Here is a 14,849-nt window from a genome sequence, read left to right as displayed (position 1 = left end):
AATCAAAATAGTAAACAAAAACAAATAAAACTTCAATAAAACAAACAACAACTTTAATTGATTTGTACCCATTATTAGGACTTATGCCTATTGCCCACCACAACCTACTGTTGCCTCTATGTCTATCTTTGACTACTCCAATTCAAATGACTTCATTATACCATGGATGATTGTTCAGCTAGCCCACAGCTCGAGGCTATTATTGTTGTTCCGCTTGTAATCATTTCGTAAATATTCGTGGAATCTTTCTTAAAAACAATTACTGCTCTTTAAGCACCACTTTGATGGCAAACAGATGGAGAGGAGCTATCACAACTAGGCAATTAGCAATTATGAATTTGATTGACTCATTGAACCATTTTTATATAATTAATATCAGTTTTATTTAAAAGCAATTGATTTAGTTGATTTTTAATATCGTCGATGTGATCACCGAAAAACCAAAATGTAAAATCCGAAATGTCATAAACATTGTTTTTTTTTTTTTGAGCACTATGGATTTTCCAATGGTTGCCAAAAAACATACTGGAACCAAGACAAAAACATTATTAGTCGATATATAGGTCAGAATTAGGTATGAATCAACACAACCCCTCGACTGGTATATTAAAACATCGAGGCCATTGAACAATGTCCTGAAAATGATAGTATCGATCACAGTTTTAATTGAGAATCAAAAATATACTTGATTAACAAATTAATTGTTTTCATTAGCAAATTTCAATTAATTTTTTAATTGATTCAATTAAATTGTTAATTGATGTCGATTGCAAAATTCAATTATTTTTTTAATTAAAAACGAAACCATTTTTAATCGCTATACTATATTTCAATCTATTTCTATAACTATTTTTAATACTTTTTAGTTTGAATCAAAAAATTATAATTTAAAAAAAATTAACTAAGAATTTTGAAAAAAAAAATCCATAATTTTTAACTGTCTTACTCTTCCGAGTATGATTAAAAAGTTAATTGTATCAATTAATTTTTTAATTTAAAATTTTAAAAATTTCAATCATTGACTTAATTGACATTCTGGTTTTATCAAAAAATTAATAGCATCAATTAATTTTTTAATTGAAAAAGTTTTCAACTTCAATCAACGTTTTAATTGGGAATATTTTGGTGATATTTTTTTGAGTATGCTCAAGAATCAAATCGGTATATCGGGTTATGTTAAGTATATGTTAGATATAGTGGCAACCCGCTATTTCATGCTCACTTAGACTATTGTGATAACGCAGTGGCGAACCTCTCTCTTATCACTGAGTGCTGCCCGATTCCATGTTTAGCACAATGACCTGCTTTTTATAGCCGAGTCCGAACGGCATCCCACATTGCAGTGAAACCACTTAGAGAAGCATCACTGAAAAACTTTTTGGTTTTCGGTCGAAACTGGGGTTGAATCTAGGAACCTATGTATACAAGGCTGGCATTGTAACCATTGCACCATGGTCCTATATGGGGTCTATACCAAAATATGCACAGATTTACACCAGCTTTGGCACACTTGTTTATGGACCTAAAATATCTCTAGATTTCCAATTTCACGAAAATCAGGAGATCTGGCTTTATCTTACCAAATTCGGTATACTTATTTATAGTCTTAGCTACCTCTACATTTACAATTCGGATAACAATTGTGGTGTCCAGAAGCACCATTTTCGGCACACTTATTTATGGACCTACAATACCTCTACATTTCAGGCAAATTGGATAAAAATGTTGGTGTCTAAAGGGTCAAGATCGTTCATGAAAGTGAATCAACACACATCTCTCAAACGGTGGTAATTTGACAACGATAAAATGACACCGTGCGTTGTCAAAACAACCAGTGTTCGAATTTATAAAGAAAAAAATCCGATGCAGTCGTGAACGCCCGTGGACAAAACCATGAATATTCCATTTTGATTTTTCGTGAACGTTTCCGTTTCAGTTTGTTACCCTCCGTTCACGATTTTGGAACGTAATTTGTTCCATTACTAAAGTAAAAAACGACTTCATTGAAAGTTTATTGACTTTTAGACTAGGAAAAAAAAGTTATATCAGAGAAATGCGCCTTCTATGCTAAGCAAAGTTTGGATTCGTATTTTAAAGACATGAAATCAGACCAGATTGTTCCAAAAACATTAGCAGACTGCTTAAGTTAACGTTTTCCAGATCCGCCAATAATCTGAAGCTATATGCTCCTAAAAGTTGCAGGACACTCACACAAGAGGTGTTTAATTGATTCCTTTTCCTCCGCATCATGACAGCTCATACAATAGTCATTATACTTCTCGCCAATAGTTTTTACAAAATCGCATATCAGGCAGCGACCCATTATAGCAGATATCAGGAGTGATCTGACGTCTCGAGAACACTAGCATATCTAGTGTGCGGTTTAAGTTTAAATGGGGCCATATTTGCTTGGTGTCGTTACAGCCCTTGCAATTCTCCCATCGAACATTTGTCATCATAACAGCCTTCTCACGCAGCATGAGCTTGCAGGTAGCCAGGGGCATAACAACAGATTCTAGTTCCCCTGGAATATGTAAGGTAGTCCCTAGCCTTGCCAACTTATCCGCTTCGCAGTTCCCCGGTATGTTCCTATGGCCAGGCACCCATATTTGGTGAATATTGTACTGCTCAACCATCTCATTGAGAGATTTGCGGCAGTCGATGGCCGTTTTCGAGTTGAGGAACACAGAGTCCACGGATTTTATTGCAGCTTGACTGTCTGAGTATATATTAATGCCCACATTTTTTGGAACATTACTTCTCAGCCAATTCGCCACCTCTCTTATTGCTAATATTTCAGCCTGAAAAACACTACAGTGATCAGGTAATCTTTTCGCTATTCGAAGTTCCAGATTATTAGAATATACTCCGAAACCCATTTGTCCATCCAATTTGGAGCCATCAGTGTAGAAATTTATATATTATTTATTCCCCGGGGTCTGTGTGCACCACGCCTCACTGTTGGGAATTAGAGTCTCAAACTTTTTGTCGAAAAGTGGACTCGCCAAAGTGTACTCCACTACGTTAGGCACATCTGGCATTATTTTGAGGACCGAACTGTGACCGTAACATTTTTTCGACCAGAGCGATAGCTCGCGCAACCGCACAGCCGTTGTTGCAGCTGACTGTTTGGCCAAAATGTCTAAAGGCAATAGATGCAGCATGACATTAAGGGAATTTGTTCCTGTCTTGCTGAATGCGCCTGAGATACACAAACACGACATACGCTGAACTTTGTCCAAACTTGTTGGCTGGTGAAGTGCCGACCACCAGACTACAACACCATATAGCATTATAGGTCTAACCACTGCCGTGTATAGCCAATGCACAATTTTTGGTTTTAGTCTCCACTTTTTTCCTATTGCCTTTTTGCACGAGTACAAAGCTACCGTTGCTTTTCTCGCCCTTTCTTCAATATTAAGCTTAAAGGTCAGCTTCCTGTCCAAAATAACGCCAAGGTATTTTGCACACTCACCAAAGGGAATTTCAATACCCCCTAAGGAAATGGGCCTAACCGTGGGAGTTTTGCGACCACTTAGAGAAGCTTTGAAACCCTCAGAAAAGTCACCAGCATTACTGAGGTGGAAAACTTTTTGGTATTCGGTCGAATACCAAAAAGTATTCGCTAAAAAAACTTTTTGGTATTCGGTCGAAAAACTTTTTGGTATTCGGTCGAAGCAGGAATCGAACCCACGACCTTGTGTATGCAAGGCGGGCATGCCAACTACTGCACCACTACTCCATATAAAACGATCAAGAATTAAAGAGGCTTATATTCTTATTCTGCTTTTGTATCTAATCTAGACTCCATATAGACTAACATATAATTTAGAAGACAGTGTTAAGAAGGTTTAAAATACCTTGCCATCGATAACTATTACCACAACCCACGTAATTCGAATGTGGATAACAGTCTTTAGTAGAACCTTGTATGCAATCCATGGTGGAGAATACGTAAGATTCGACCTGGCCGAGCTTTCGGCTGCATTTTCTTATTTTTTCTTATGTGCCCCAGGGGCTTCAATAATTCAACAAATCTCAGATAAAACGGGCTTTACGTAGCTTTTTCCGACAAATCCCTTTAACTTTATTTTCGGGGTTTTAAATCCTAAATATAATATTTTCCATATTCTATCGTATTAATTTATTTAACTTTGATTTTCCGGAAATATACTAAATTAAATTCCACATGATTACGGAACTTAGTTTCACATAGAAATTGCGTAACTAAATATAATTAGTTAATAATTATTTAATAATATCCATTTATCCATTTATTTAATAATATCCATTTACTGACAGAGCCATCATTTCAAATCGAAAAATTATAGTAAAAGGAAATTTCGAAAATTTTAATTATAGACTTTCAACTGATAGGCCTGTTAAAGAAAACAAAAATAACAAAATACAAGACTAGAATAACCACTTTTTTCGCAATCGTCATGATAACAAAATTAAAATGTTTTAATTAAATCAATCGTAAATCTTAACAACTTCTATAATTCATCATTAGCCAAATACTCGTGCATGTGTTCTTGGTTAATCCCTTCACCTCAGCGAATTTAATTTGAAATTTTGGGTTTGTTGTTTTTTTTCTCCAAAATTCTTTTCAAGTGGATTTAAATCTTAACATTCACTTACCAAAAGCAGAAATATCAATTTGATGAACCCGCAAAAGTGTGCCATGCCTGCTGATGTTTGTCTATGCTGCCGATGTCTATGCTAAGGAAGATGCTGGTGATGATGATGCTGATGCTGATGAAGTTAGGTCTTCTTAGTTGCTACTGAATGTTGTTGATGTGCTTCTTTGTTCTCCCAAATGGTTGATGAAGATTTCGTTTTTCCTCAACGAAATATTTGGAACTAAGTTCTTTACTCCAAACTTCTTTACTACTGTTGAGATTTTCAGTCTAAGGTTTCGTCGATTGGTAAATAATGTCTTTAGTATATGAGAGATATCTTTAATGTTTTGACTCTGGCTACTGTAGTTCAATTTCAGGTTTTGGGCTTTGTATTTGTTTTTTAGTTAAAAGAATTACAGATTTATTTTTTTAATTTATTTAGAAAAACGTATTTAGTTGTAAATCAAGTGTTTTGTGATTCATTGACTTTTTTGCAGCCTCGATGAATCATAATTGCCTTATTGTTGCCGCTGATACTGATAATGAGGACATAGATGTTGCAGAGTGTTTTGAAGGCATTGATGTTTTCATTGCAATGTTCCTATTGATTGTGGCAAGGCTTTTGTATATTTTTGTGGTCTTGATGAGTTTTGGAGGTAATACCACCAAAATTCCTAAATCATTGGATCTATATGTAAACCTCATTATAGGGCTATTTTAAAAACCGATTTAGAGATATTTGTATCACATAGAACAACATGAAATGTTACTCGCACTTTTGTAACTTCATATAAATTCACCATAAATTCCACACTTTGATATTTTTGCCCAGGGTATTACAGCATTACTTTAAATTTTCTATAATATTTTTAATTTATTTTATTTTAATTTTTTATTGCTTGTACACTTCCCACCTTTTTTCGACACACTATTAGTATTGCTAACCGAATAAATTTGTTGCTGCGGATTTGGTTGTTAACTCTTGGTCAACTACTGGCTAGTTTCCGTTGGCAATATCACAATGCTGCTTCTGTTGTTGGAGATGTTGTATAATAAGACAAAATGACATGAAAAGAGAAAAAATAAGAAAAAAGATCTATTTTAAATTTTTGACATTTTCACAAACCAAAAAATAGAAAGACAATAACTATAATAATAACAATAAAAATAATAATAATAAAAATTAATACACTAACAAATATGGTTATATTATTACAGTTTTGTTATTGTATTGTAATTGTATAACTTGCTATAGCTTGCAATTCATAATCAGTAAACCAAAAAGTCGCCTACATAATATCTGAGATGGGGTATTGTAAGACAATTTGAAAAATATTATTGTTCGTAACCTAAGAAATATTCCGTTTTTCAAATTTTGGTTGTGGGGGCTATATCGAAAAGTGGACAATCCATATGCAATATCATCCGACCTACATCAGTAACTACTACTCGAATCGGCCATAAATAAATTACGAAAATTTGGAGAAATTTTTATCAAAAACGACAAACCATAAAAATTTTATCAAACTTTTATTTCTATAGAAAATTTTGTCAAAATTTTATTTCTATAAAAATTTTTGCCAAAATTTTATTTCTATAAAAATTTTGCCAAAATTTTATATCTATAAAAAATTTTGACAACATTTTATTTCTATAGAAAATTTTGTCAAAATTTCATTACTATAGAAAATTTTGTTAACATTTTATTTCCATAGAAAATTTGGTTAAAATTTTATTTCTATAGAAAATTTGGTCAAAATTTTATTTCTTTAGAAAATTTTGTCAACATTTTATTTCTATAGAAAATTTTGTCAACATTTTATTTCCAATTAAAATATTTCCAATTAAAAAGTTAATTGAAGTTGAAAATTTTTTCAATTAATAAATTAATTGATACAATTAACTTTTTAATCATGATAGAAACATTAAGTTAATTAAGTCAATGATTGAAATTTTTTAAATTTTTAATTAAAAAATTAATTGATACAATTAACTTTTTAATCAAATTCGGAAGACTAATTCCCTTTCACTACACACAAAAAAAAATTTCTGATTCAATCACGAAATTAATTGATCCAATTAATTTTTTAATTGAAATGTCTTCAATCATGAAAATGATAGTATCAATCACAGTTTTAATTGGGCATAGAAAAATTCTTGATTAAAATATTAATTGATGTCATTAGCAATTTTCAATTAATTTTTTAATTGATTCAATTAAAAATTTAATTGATTTTGAATGCAAACCCCAATTAATTTTTTATTTAAAAAGGTAACTATTTTCAATTACTTTCTGAATTGGCTTAGAGTTTTTATTTGGATTAAGAAATGTTCATCACTTTTTTTAACTGACTTAGTCTTCCGAATTTGATTAAAAAGTTAATTGTATCAATTAATTTTTTAATTAAAAATTTTAAAATTTTCAATCATTGACTTAATTAACTTTATGTTGTATCTTGATTAAAAAGTTAATTAAAAGTTAAAATATCACCAAAATATTTCCAATTAAAAAGTTAATTGAAGTTGAACATTTTTTCAATTAATAAATTAATTGATACAATTAACTTTTTAATCATGATAGAAAATTAAGTTAATTAAGTCAATGATTGAACATTTTAAAATTTTTAATTAAAAAATTAATTGATACAATTAACTTTTTAATCAAATTCGGAAGACTAATTCAGTTAAAAAAAGTGCTGATTTTTTTTTAATTTTTAATGAAAAATGTATTTCAACCAATCATTTGTTAATCCAAATAAAAACTTTAAGCCAATTCAGAAAGTAATTAAAAATAGTTACCTTTTTTAATTAATAAATTATTTGAGTTTTGCAATCAACATCAATTAAATTATTAATTGAATCAATTAAAAAATTAATTGAAATTTGCTGAAAAAAATCAATTAATTTTTTAATCAAGAATTTTTTCTATTCCCAATTAAAACTGTGATTGATACTATCATTTTCGTGATTGAAGACATTTCAATTAAAAAATTAATTGGATCAATTAATTTGGTGATTGAATCAGAAATTTTTTTTTTGTGTGTATGGAAAATTTTGGTAAACATTTTATTTGTATAGAAAATTTGTGAAGTACCTTGTAGTTGGAGAAAAATATTCTGCGAAATCTACCAAAACATCAAGAATTCTACCAGTATACCAAACAGTAAAAAATCTACCATTTTTGGTAGAATTCTATCAAATGTGGCATCAGTGTGCAATACCATCCGGCCTACACCGTCATCATATGGTGGAGGGTATAAAAAAGCGAGAAGGTAAATAAATTTTTGAAAAAATTGGTCATGTGCGTTGGTTTGAGATTTACACAGTAAACTGCTATTGTTTTTCACTTTTTTTATACCCACCACCATAGAATGGTGATGGAGGTATAATAAGTTTGTCCTTCCGTTTGTAACACATCGTAATATCGTTTTCCGACTATATAAAGTATATATATTCTTGATCAAGGAGAAATTCCAAGACGATATAAGCATGGCCGTCTGTCAGCCTGTCTGTCTGTAATCACGCTACAGGCTTCAATAATTGAGCTATCGTCCTGAAATTTGGCACAGATTCGTTTTTTGTTTGCAGGCAGGTCAAGTTCGAAGATGGGCTATATCGGTCCAAGTTTTGATGTAGTCCCCATATAAACCGACCTCCCGATTTGGGGTCTTGGGCTTTTAAAACCCGTAGTTGTTTTCCAACTTGCCTGCAATTGGAAATCTAGAGGTGTTTTAGGACCATCAAAGAGTGTGCCGAAAATTGTGCCTATCGGTCCATGTTTTGGTATAGCCCTCATATAGACCGATTTCCGGATTTTGCTTCTCGGGCGTCCAGAAACTGTATTTTTTATACAATTTGCCTGAAATTGAAAATCTGGAGGTATTTTAGGACCAAAGATTGGTGTGTCGAAAATGGGGTGTATCGGTCCATGTTTTGGTATAGACCCCATATAGACCGATCTCCCGATTTCACTTCTAGGGCGTTTATAAACTGTATTCACAACCCGATTTGCCTGAAATTGGAAATCTAGAGGTGTTTTGGGACCATAAAGAGGTGTGTTGAAAATGGTTCGTATCGGTCCATGTTTTCGTACAGCCCTCATATAGACTGATCGCCAGATTTTATTTATTGGCCTTCTAGAAACTGTATTTACTATCCGATTTGCCTGAAATTTGAATTATAGAGTTATTTTATGACCAGAAATAGATGTGCCGAAAATGGGATGAATCGGTCCATGTTTTGGTATAGCCCCCATATAGACCGATCTCCCGATATTACTTCTTGGGCGCCTAGAAACTGCATTCTCTATCCGATTAGCTTGAAATTGAAAATCTAGAGGTATTTTGAAACCACAAATAGGTGTGTCGAAAATGGGGAGTAGCGGTCCAAGTTTTGATATATCTCCCATATAAACCGATCCCCCGATTTGGGGTCTTGAGCTTCTAGAAACCGTAGTTTTTATTCGATTTGCCTAAAATTGGAAATCGAGATGTATTTTAGGACCACAAATAGGTGTGCAGAAAATGGGGTGTATCGGTCCATGTTTCGTTGTAGCCCCCATATAGACCGATCTCCCAAATTTACTTCTTGGACTAGTGGAATCCGTAGTTTTTATCCAAATTGCCAGAAATTAGAAATCTAGAGTTATTTTAGGACCATAAAGAAGTGTGTCGAAAATGGTCCGTATCGGTTCAAGTTGTGGTATAGCCCCTTATAGACTGATCACCCGATTTTAGATTTCGTAGTTTCTACCCAATTTGTCTGAAATTGGAGTTCTAGAGGTATTTTAGGAACATTAAGAAAATTTTGAGCATTAGTCCATGTAGCCCCCATATAGACCTACTTCCCGGATTTATTTCTTAGGCTGCCAGAATCTGTAGTTTTTATCCACTTTGCCTGACAATTTAAATATACTGGTATTTTAGACCCTCAAAAATTTGTATCGTATTTATTTCCACCATTATGTAAGACATTGATCGATCGACCGATTTCAGGATAGCAGGAGCACTGATCCTAAAAATTGCTTGAAACTAAAAGTAAAATTTCCAGATTTTACTCCTCGTTACCATTTAAATAATACATTTGAGCTAATTAATATTTTGACAATTTTTTAACGTTGATTATACGCTAAAAAAAATTAAACCCTCTATTTTACTAAGGCCAATTTAACTTTATTTTAGTTCATGGAATTATTATGTTTGGCAAAAGTTTCCTTTGCTCTAATAATTTTTTTGCGTTTGTGAAATGAACTAAAATGGAGAAAAAAATTATACACAAATAAAGCAAAAAGATTTACTAAATTCGTACTTCTCACAAAATAGTTTACTATTTTTTTAAATTTTAAATTTTAATACAAATTCGCCCAAATTGAATTTCGTATGGCACATTCTTGCAATTTTTAACTACAAAATTTTCTTTAACAAGTATAAAAAAATAATTACTCGTATGTCTATTAAATTTTCTTGAATTTGCTGTAAAACATTTACTTATTTGTAATACTGTTTAGTTAAAATTTTCTAAAAATAATCTAAATTTTCCAAAATTAACCAAAACAGGATGACATCCTTTTGGGTTCACTGTTTTTGTCAGTGTAGAGTATATTATTGAATAGGAAAATTAAATTCTGATATTTCTGTATAGAACAGTGAATGGACAAAAAGCAAAAAAAAAATATTTTCACATGTTTTAAAAACTTTTGCAAAACTAACTTTACTTTTCAAATTTTGCAAAATTTTATTTTCTTACCCACCCAGCAAAAAAATTGGAAGTTCTTCTTAAGGCACAACATTAAAAGTACTTCCAAAAATGTCCTCCCAAAGATGTTTTTTATTTTAACTGCACAGGACGTTCATTTGAGTCAATTTTTATAACTCGCTTTTTTCATATTTTTAATGGGAAATTTAAAATTTTATTGTTTCAAATGGGTTAAAAACAGATTAAAAATTAATAAAATAGTGCAAATTATTTAAATTTTGCCGAAAAAATGCTATATCCTTTCTAGAAAAAATGCGAATTTTTGAAAATATTTGATGTCAAACGTATCGGACAAGCGTTATAATGCATTAAAAATCATAATAAATTTTAAAAATTATTTATTCGTCAAAACATGACAAAATTTATTTATTCTCATCCAAATCACTGGATTGGCATCACACTTTAAAAAGTGATGCAAATTCTGTGCAACGTCTGTTGAAAGGGTGGACATCCGTCCCTTGACAAGCCTATGTTAAAATCATCGCTTCTGCGCCAATTTTGCACCACTTCCGTATCCAAAAAGAAAATTTTCACCACTTTTTTGGCGACGCTTTTTTTTTGCTGGGCAGCAAAAATAAATAATTTTTATAATTTTTAATGGATTCTAACGCTTGTCGGAACCGTTTGACCTCAAATATTTTCAAAAATTCACAATATTTTCAGATTGGATTTAGCATTTTTTTTTGCAAAATTTAAATGATTTGTACCCTTTTATTAATTCTTACTCTGTTTTTAACCTATTAGAAAAAAAAGTTAAAATTACCCATTAAAAGTATGAAGTTAAAAAAAATTTAATTAAAAGAACTTCCTGGGTAGTTAAAATAAAGAACATCATTGGGAGTGCATCTTCTGGAAGTGCTTTTAAAGTTGTGCCTCTGGAAGAACTTCCAATTTTTTTTGCTGGGCAGTTTTGATCATCGAGAAGGGCCTTTAAAGATTCGCTTTCCTACAATGCCTCCTTCTATTTTTGTCCATTCGTTGAATAACATCGAATCATTGTGTGTTCTGGTAGCCAATCAAAGTTGTAAATTTTCATCTGTTCTCTTGGCAAGCAAACCCGCACTGTTAGAAAAATATGTTTTTCATATGTTCCGATATAAACAAAATGTGTTTCGGGCACGATTTTAAACCACAATATACTTAAGTGCGAACATGTAATGTTCCTAAACTAACACTAAATGTTTGGGACATCTATGTTTATATGTTAGAATATATTATGTTTGGGGCATGAATGTTTCATAAAAATCATATGTGTGAATCAGAGAATGAAGCCGCCGAGTCGCGCCGCCGATTTCAGTCGCCGCCGACGATTTTTGACCAGTCGACGCCGCCGCCGAATATATCGACTCATCTTGACTCAAATTTAGCCGCCAATTAATCAAAAATATCGATTTAAATCAGAAAAATGTATTACTAATTGTCGTATTTTATTCCAAAATTTTGAACCTTCCCCCACAATCAATCAATTTCACGCTGCTATAATAACTTTGCAAAAAAATTTGCTCAGAAAATTTGTATTCAATGTAAATTTGATTGTAAGATTGGTTGTACAACTAGTCTCATTACCATTCGAATAACTTCAAATTGATTTTATAATGGATAATTGTCCACCGCCGAATGGACAAATTTATATCGACTTAGCCGTCAAGCCGCCGCCGCCGGAGGCAAAAATTTATTGTCAGCCGCCGCCGACAAAAATGGGTCGGCTTCATTCTCTGGTGTGAATACAAACATATATAAATTTACAAATTTCGACTAAACATACATATGTTGTGATATTTTATTCAAAGCGACAGAGAGAGTATAGAGAGAAATAGAGATGGAAACCGGGAGAGTTGACGAAAGATATCAATATAACACAGCAAAAGAGTCAAAAACAATTTCTGTGAAACCGCTTGTATGTTGTTTCGGAAAACTGTTTTATGATAAGGCCAAAAATTTGATATGCTTAAGTCTAAATATTATTTAATTTGAATAAAGAGAATAGACATTCGGAACCAAGAGAATAGACATTTGAAAAACAAACAGCATATGTTTTCGCCTTGAGAGCAGCATTTTATGTATGTGTGGACATGTGTTTTGTTTATCATTTTGGCATTATGGGCACAATTTTTTTCTTGGTTCGTTAAAAGAAATCAGGGGTCTTCATAAAAATAGCGAAAGGGCATTATACACTTTTTAGAGTTGGGACAGTAAAATGAAATAAGGAGGAAATAGTGAAAAATTACACAGTAAAATGTAAAAAAACAAACTTTAGTTCCTCTTTATTAAAAAGTAGTCCACGAGGAGTTGACGGACACCATCAAATATAAAAGCGGGCATTAAGTTCGAGTTTTACAGCTAAAACAATTTAAAAAGTTTATTTTCTTTAAAATGAATTATTAAAGAAAAATAAAAGGAATTTTAGAGCGATGGTGTTAAATGCTAGTAAAAAACTGTTCACTCCTAAATAAATGTATGTTTATATTATAAAATTATGTATGTATGTTTATACTCGACTCCACGTTCTTCTTTTGTTAGTTTTTGAATTCCTTCCAAATTTTAAAGTTTTGTCCAAAAACAGTTTTTTATTACAATATTGTTATTTTTGCAATAAAAAATAATATTTTATCCAAAAATCAGTCAATTTCGTTTATATCAAGCACTGTTACTGACTATAAATCTTTAATAACGCACATTTCGAAGTTTCATTTAAAAAAATTTAATATAGTATAAATATAAATGTGTAAATTAAAAAAAAAAAAAAATGTTCAGTCGGAGCAGGGATTGAACCCACGACCCTTTGCATGCAAGGCAGACATGCTAACCACTGCTCCACGTGGCAAACAAATGTATGTTTCTGTTAAATAATGTAATGTTTGCATGGGCTCGTGGGCGCTGCAAACTATGCTATATATAAATGTAACTTAAAACGATAATTATCTACTGGTGACTATAACAGCTACGTAGCCCAGTGGATAGTGTGTTGGCTTACAAACTGTATGGTCCTCGGTTCGATTCTCCGTGCAGGCGAAAGGTAAAATTTAAAAAATGTATAAAAGTGAATAATTTCTTCAACATTATTTGTATTACAGAAAAAGGTGCCAATAACTAAAAAATTTGAAAATTACGAGTATGTTAGGGAATGAGCACAATCGTGTTTGGGAAAAATTCTTCCAAGCATATAATATTTTTGGCTCAAAATGCTTCCAAACATATAATATGTTCACATAAAACAAACATATTAATGTTTCGGCAGTATGCAATAATATATGTGCTTCCTGCAAAATATGTTTGGAACATATGTTAAAGAAGCGATTTTTTTTAAGGGTGCGATCATTTTGTTTAGTCACAAACTGCTTGAATGACTTCTCATCGGCGAAAACCAAATTCAATAACTGATAAAGTCAAAGCTCATTTTTCAATATACGTTCCATCCGTGCTAGCTATATGTCCAGCTCACGAGTAATTCGAGTAATTTTTTTGCCACTACGGAGTGATTTTTCATCCAAATATATAAGACAATCACACTATCATGCTTAAATTCCATCACTAATAACATTATTTCGGTATGGAATAGATCAAAATAATTGTGTATGCTTGTAAACAATCAAATGAACTGTCACTAAAATAAATCTGTCAGCTGTCAAACGAGCGGATTAAAAATTGTAGCAACCAACAAGTTGGTTGCAACTTAAGCTTGCTTACTTGTTTCAGTCTCTACGTAAGATGTTAATATTCTAACAGAAACATAAATGTTTTGACTGAACCTATCAATTCACCAAAATTATATTCGCATACTTCTTTCATTTCCATTATTATGTTAAATGCATAAATTTTTGAAAATCATTATTATCATTGTTAGACTCACAATTTAAAATGTGGCCATAAAAACTAACATTTATTGATCACTTTTTGTTGAAATTAAGTATTACCGGTTTAAAAATATCACTTAGCAGTGCTCTAAAACAGTTTTATTAACAAAATTGTACAAAACTCTGGAAATTCCCGAAATTGAAATACATCTACAAGTTTTTTTGCATTGTGTTTGTTTATTAATATCTTATCAATATTGCAATCATATTTATCAAACTTAATTGAAATAACGGTTCAAAGATAACACAAAACATTAATAAATAATGGAATTTAAATTGCTTGAGAAACTAAATTAATTATTACAATAATAAAATTTAAATTTTTAATAAAAATTTACATTTAAATTACAATTAAACCTAAAGTTAAACTTAAAAATTAAAATAAAACCTATAGGCTAAATGGTCGTCACAGTGTCCATTAACATCAATCCAAGCATTGATAAATTAAATGTCATCGTTAAACGCAAAATCATTGTTTCATTAACATATTTAAGTTGCGCATGCGCCGGCGCTGTAGATTTTGCACGCTATTGCTCATAAATCAATGTAGACAAAAATTAGAAAATCAATAGTAACCGTAAAAATAAAAGTCAACCCAAAAAAGGCGTTGATATTAACA

The 14,849-nt window shown here is 31.6% G+C and overlaps 1 protein-coding gene across 1 annotated transcript in view; it reads right to left on the bottom strand.

Annotated features, from left to right (window-relative positions):
• Positions 1-14,849, bottom strand: part of LOC142221841 (uncharacterized) — a 182,889-nt gene that overhangs the window by 68,882 nt on the left and 99,158 nt on the right. The window contains exon 3 of the mRNA XM_075291673.1: positions 4,642-5,652. Coding sequence (XP_075147788.1) covers positions 4,642-4,686 — 45 coding nt within the window. The 5' untranslated portion in view covers positions 4,687-5,652. The remainder of the gene's footprint in view (positions 1-4,641; positions 5,653-14,849) is intronic.

This window comes from Haematobia irritans, chromosome 1 (assembly GCF_050003625.1).
Source record: "Haematobia irritans isolate KBUSLIRL chromosome 1, ASM5000362v1, whole genome shotgun sequence".
NCBI classification, from domain to species: Eukaryota; Metazoa; Arthropoda; class Insecta; order Diptera; family Muscidae; genus Haematobia; species Haematobia irritans.
Note: the sequence above shows the minus strand (reverse complement) of the source record. Positions and strands in the feature narration are given on the sequence as shown.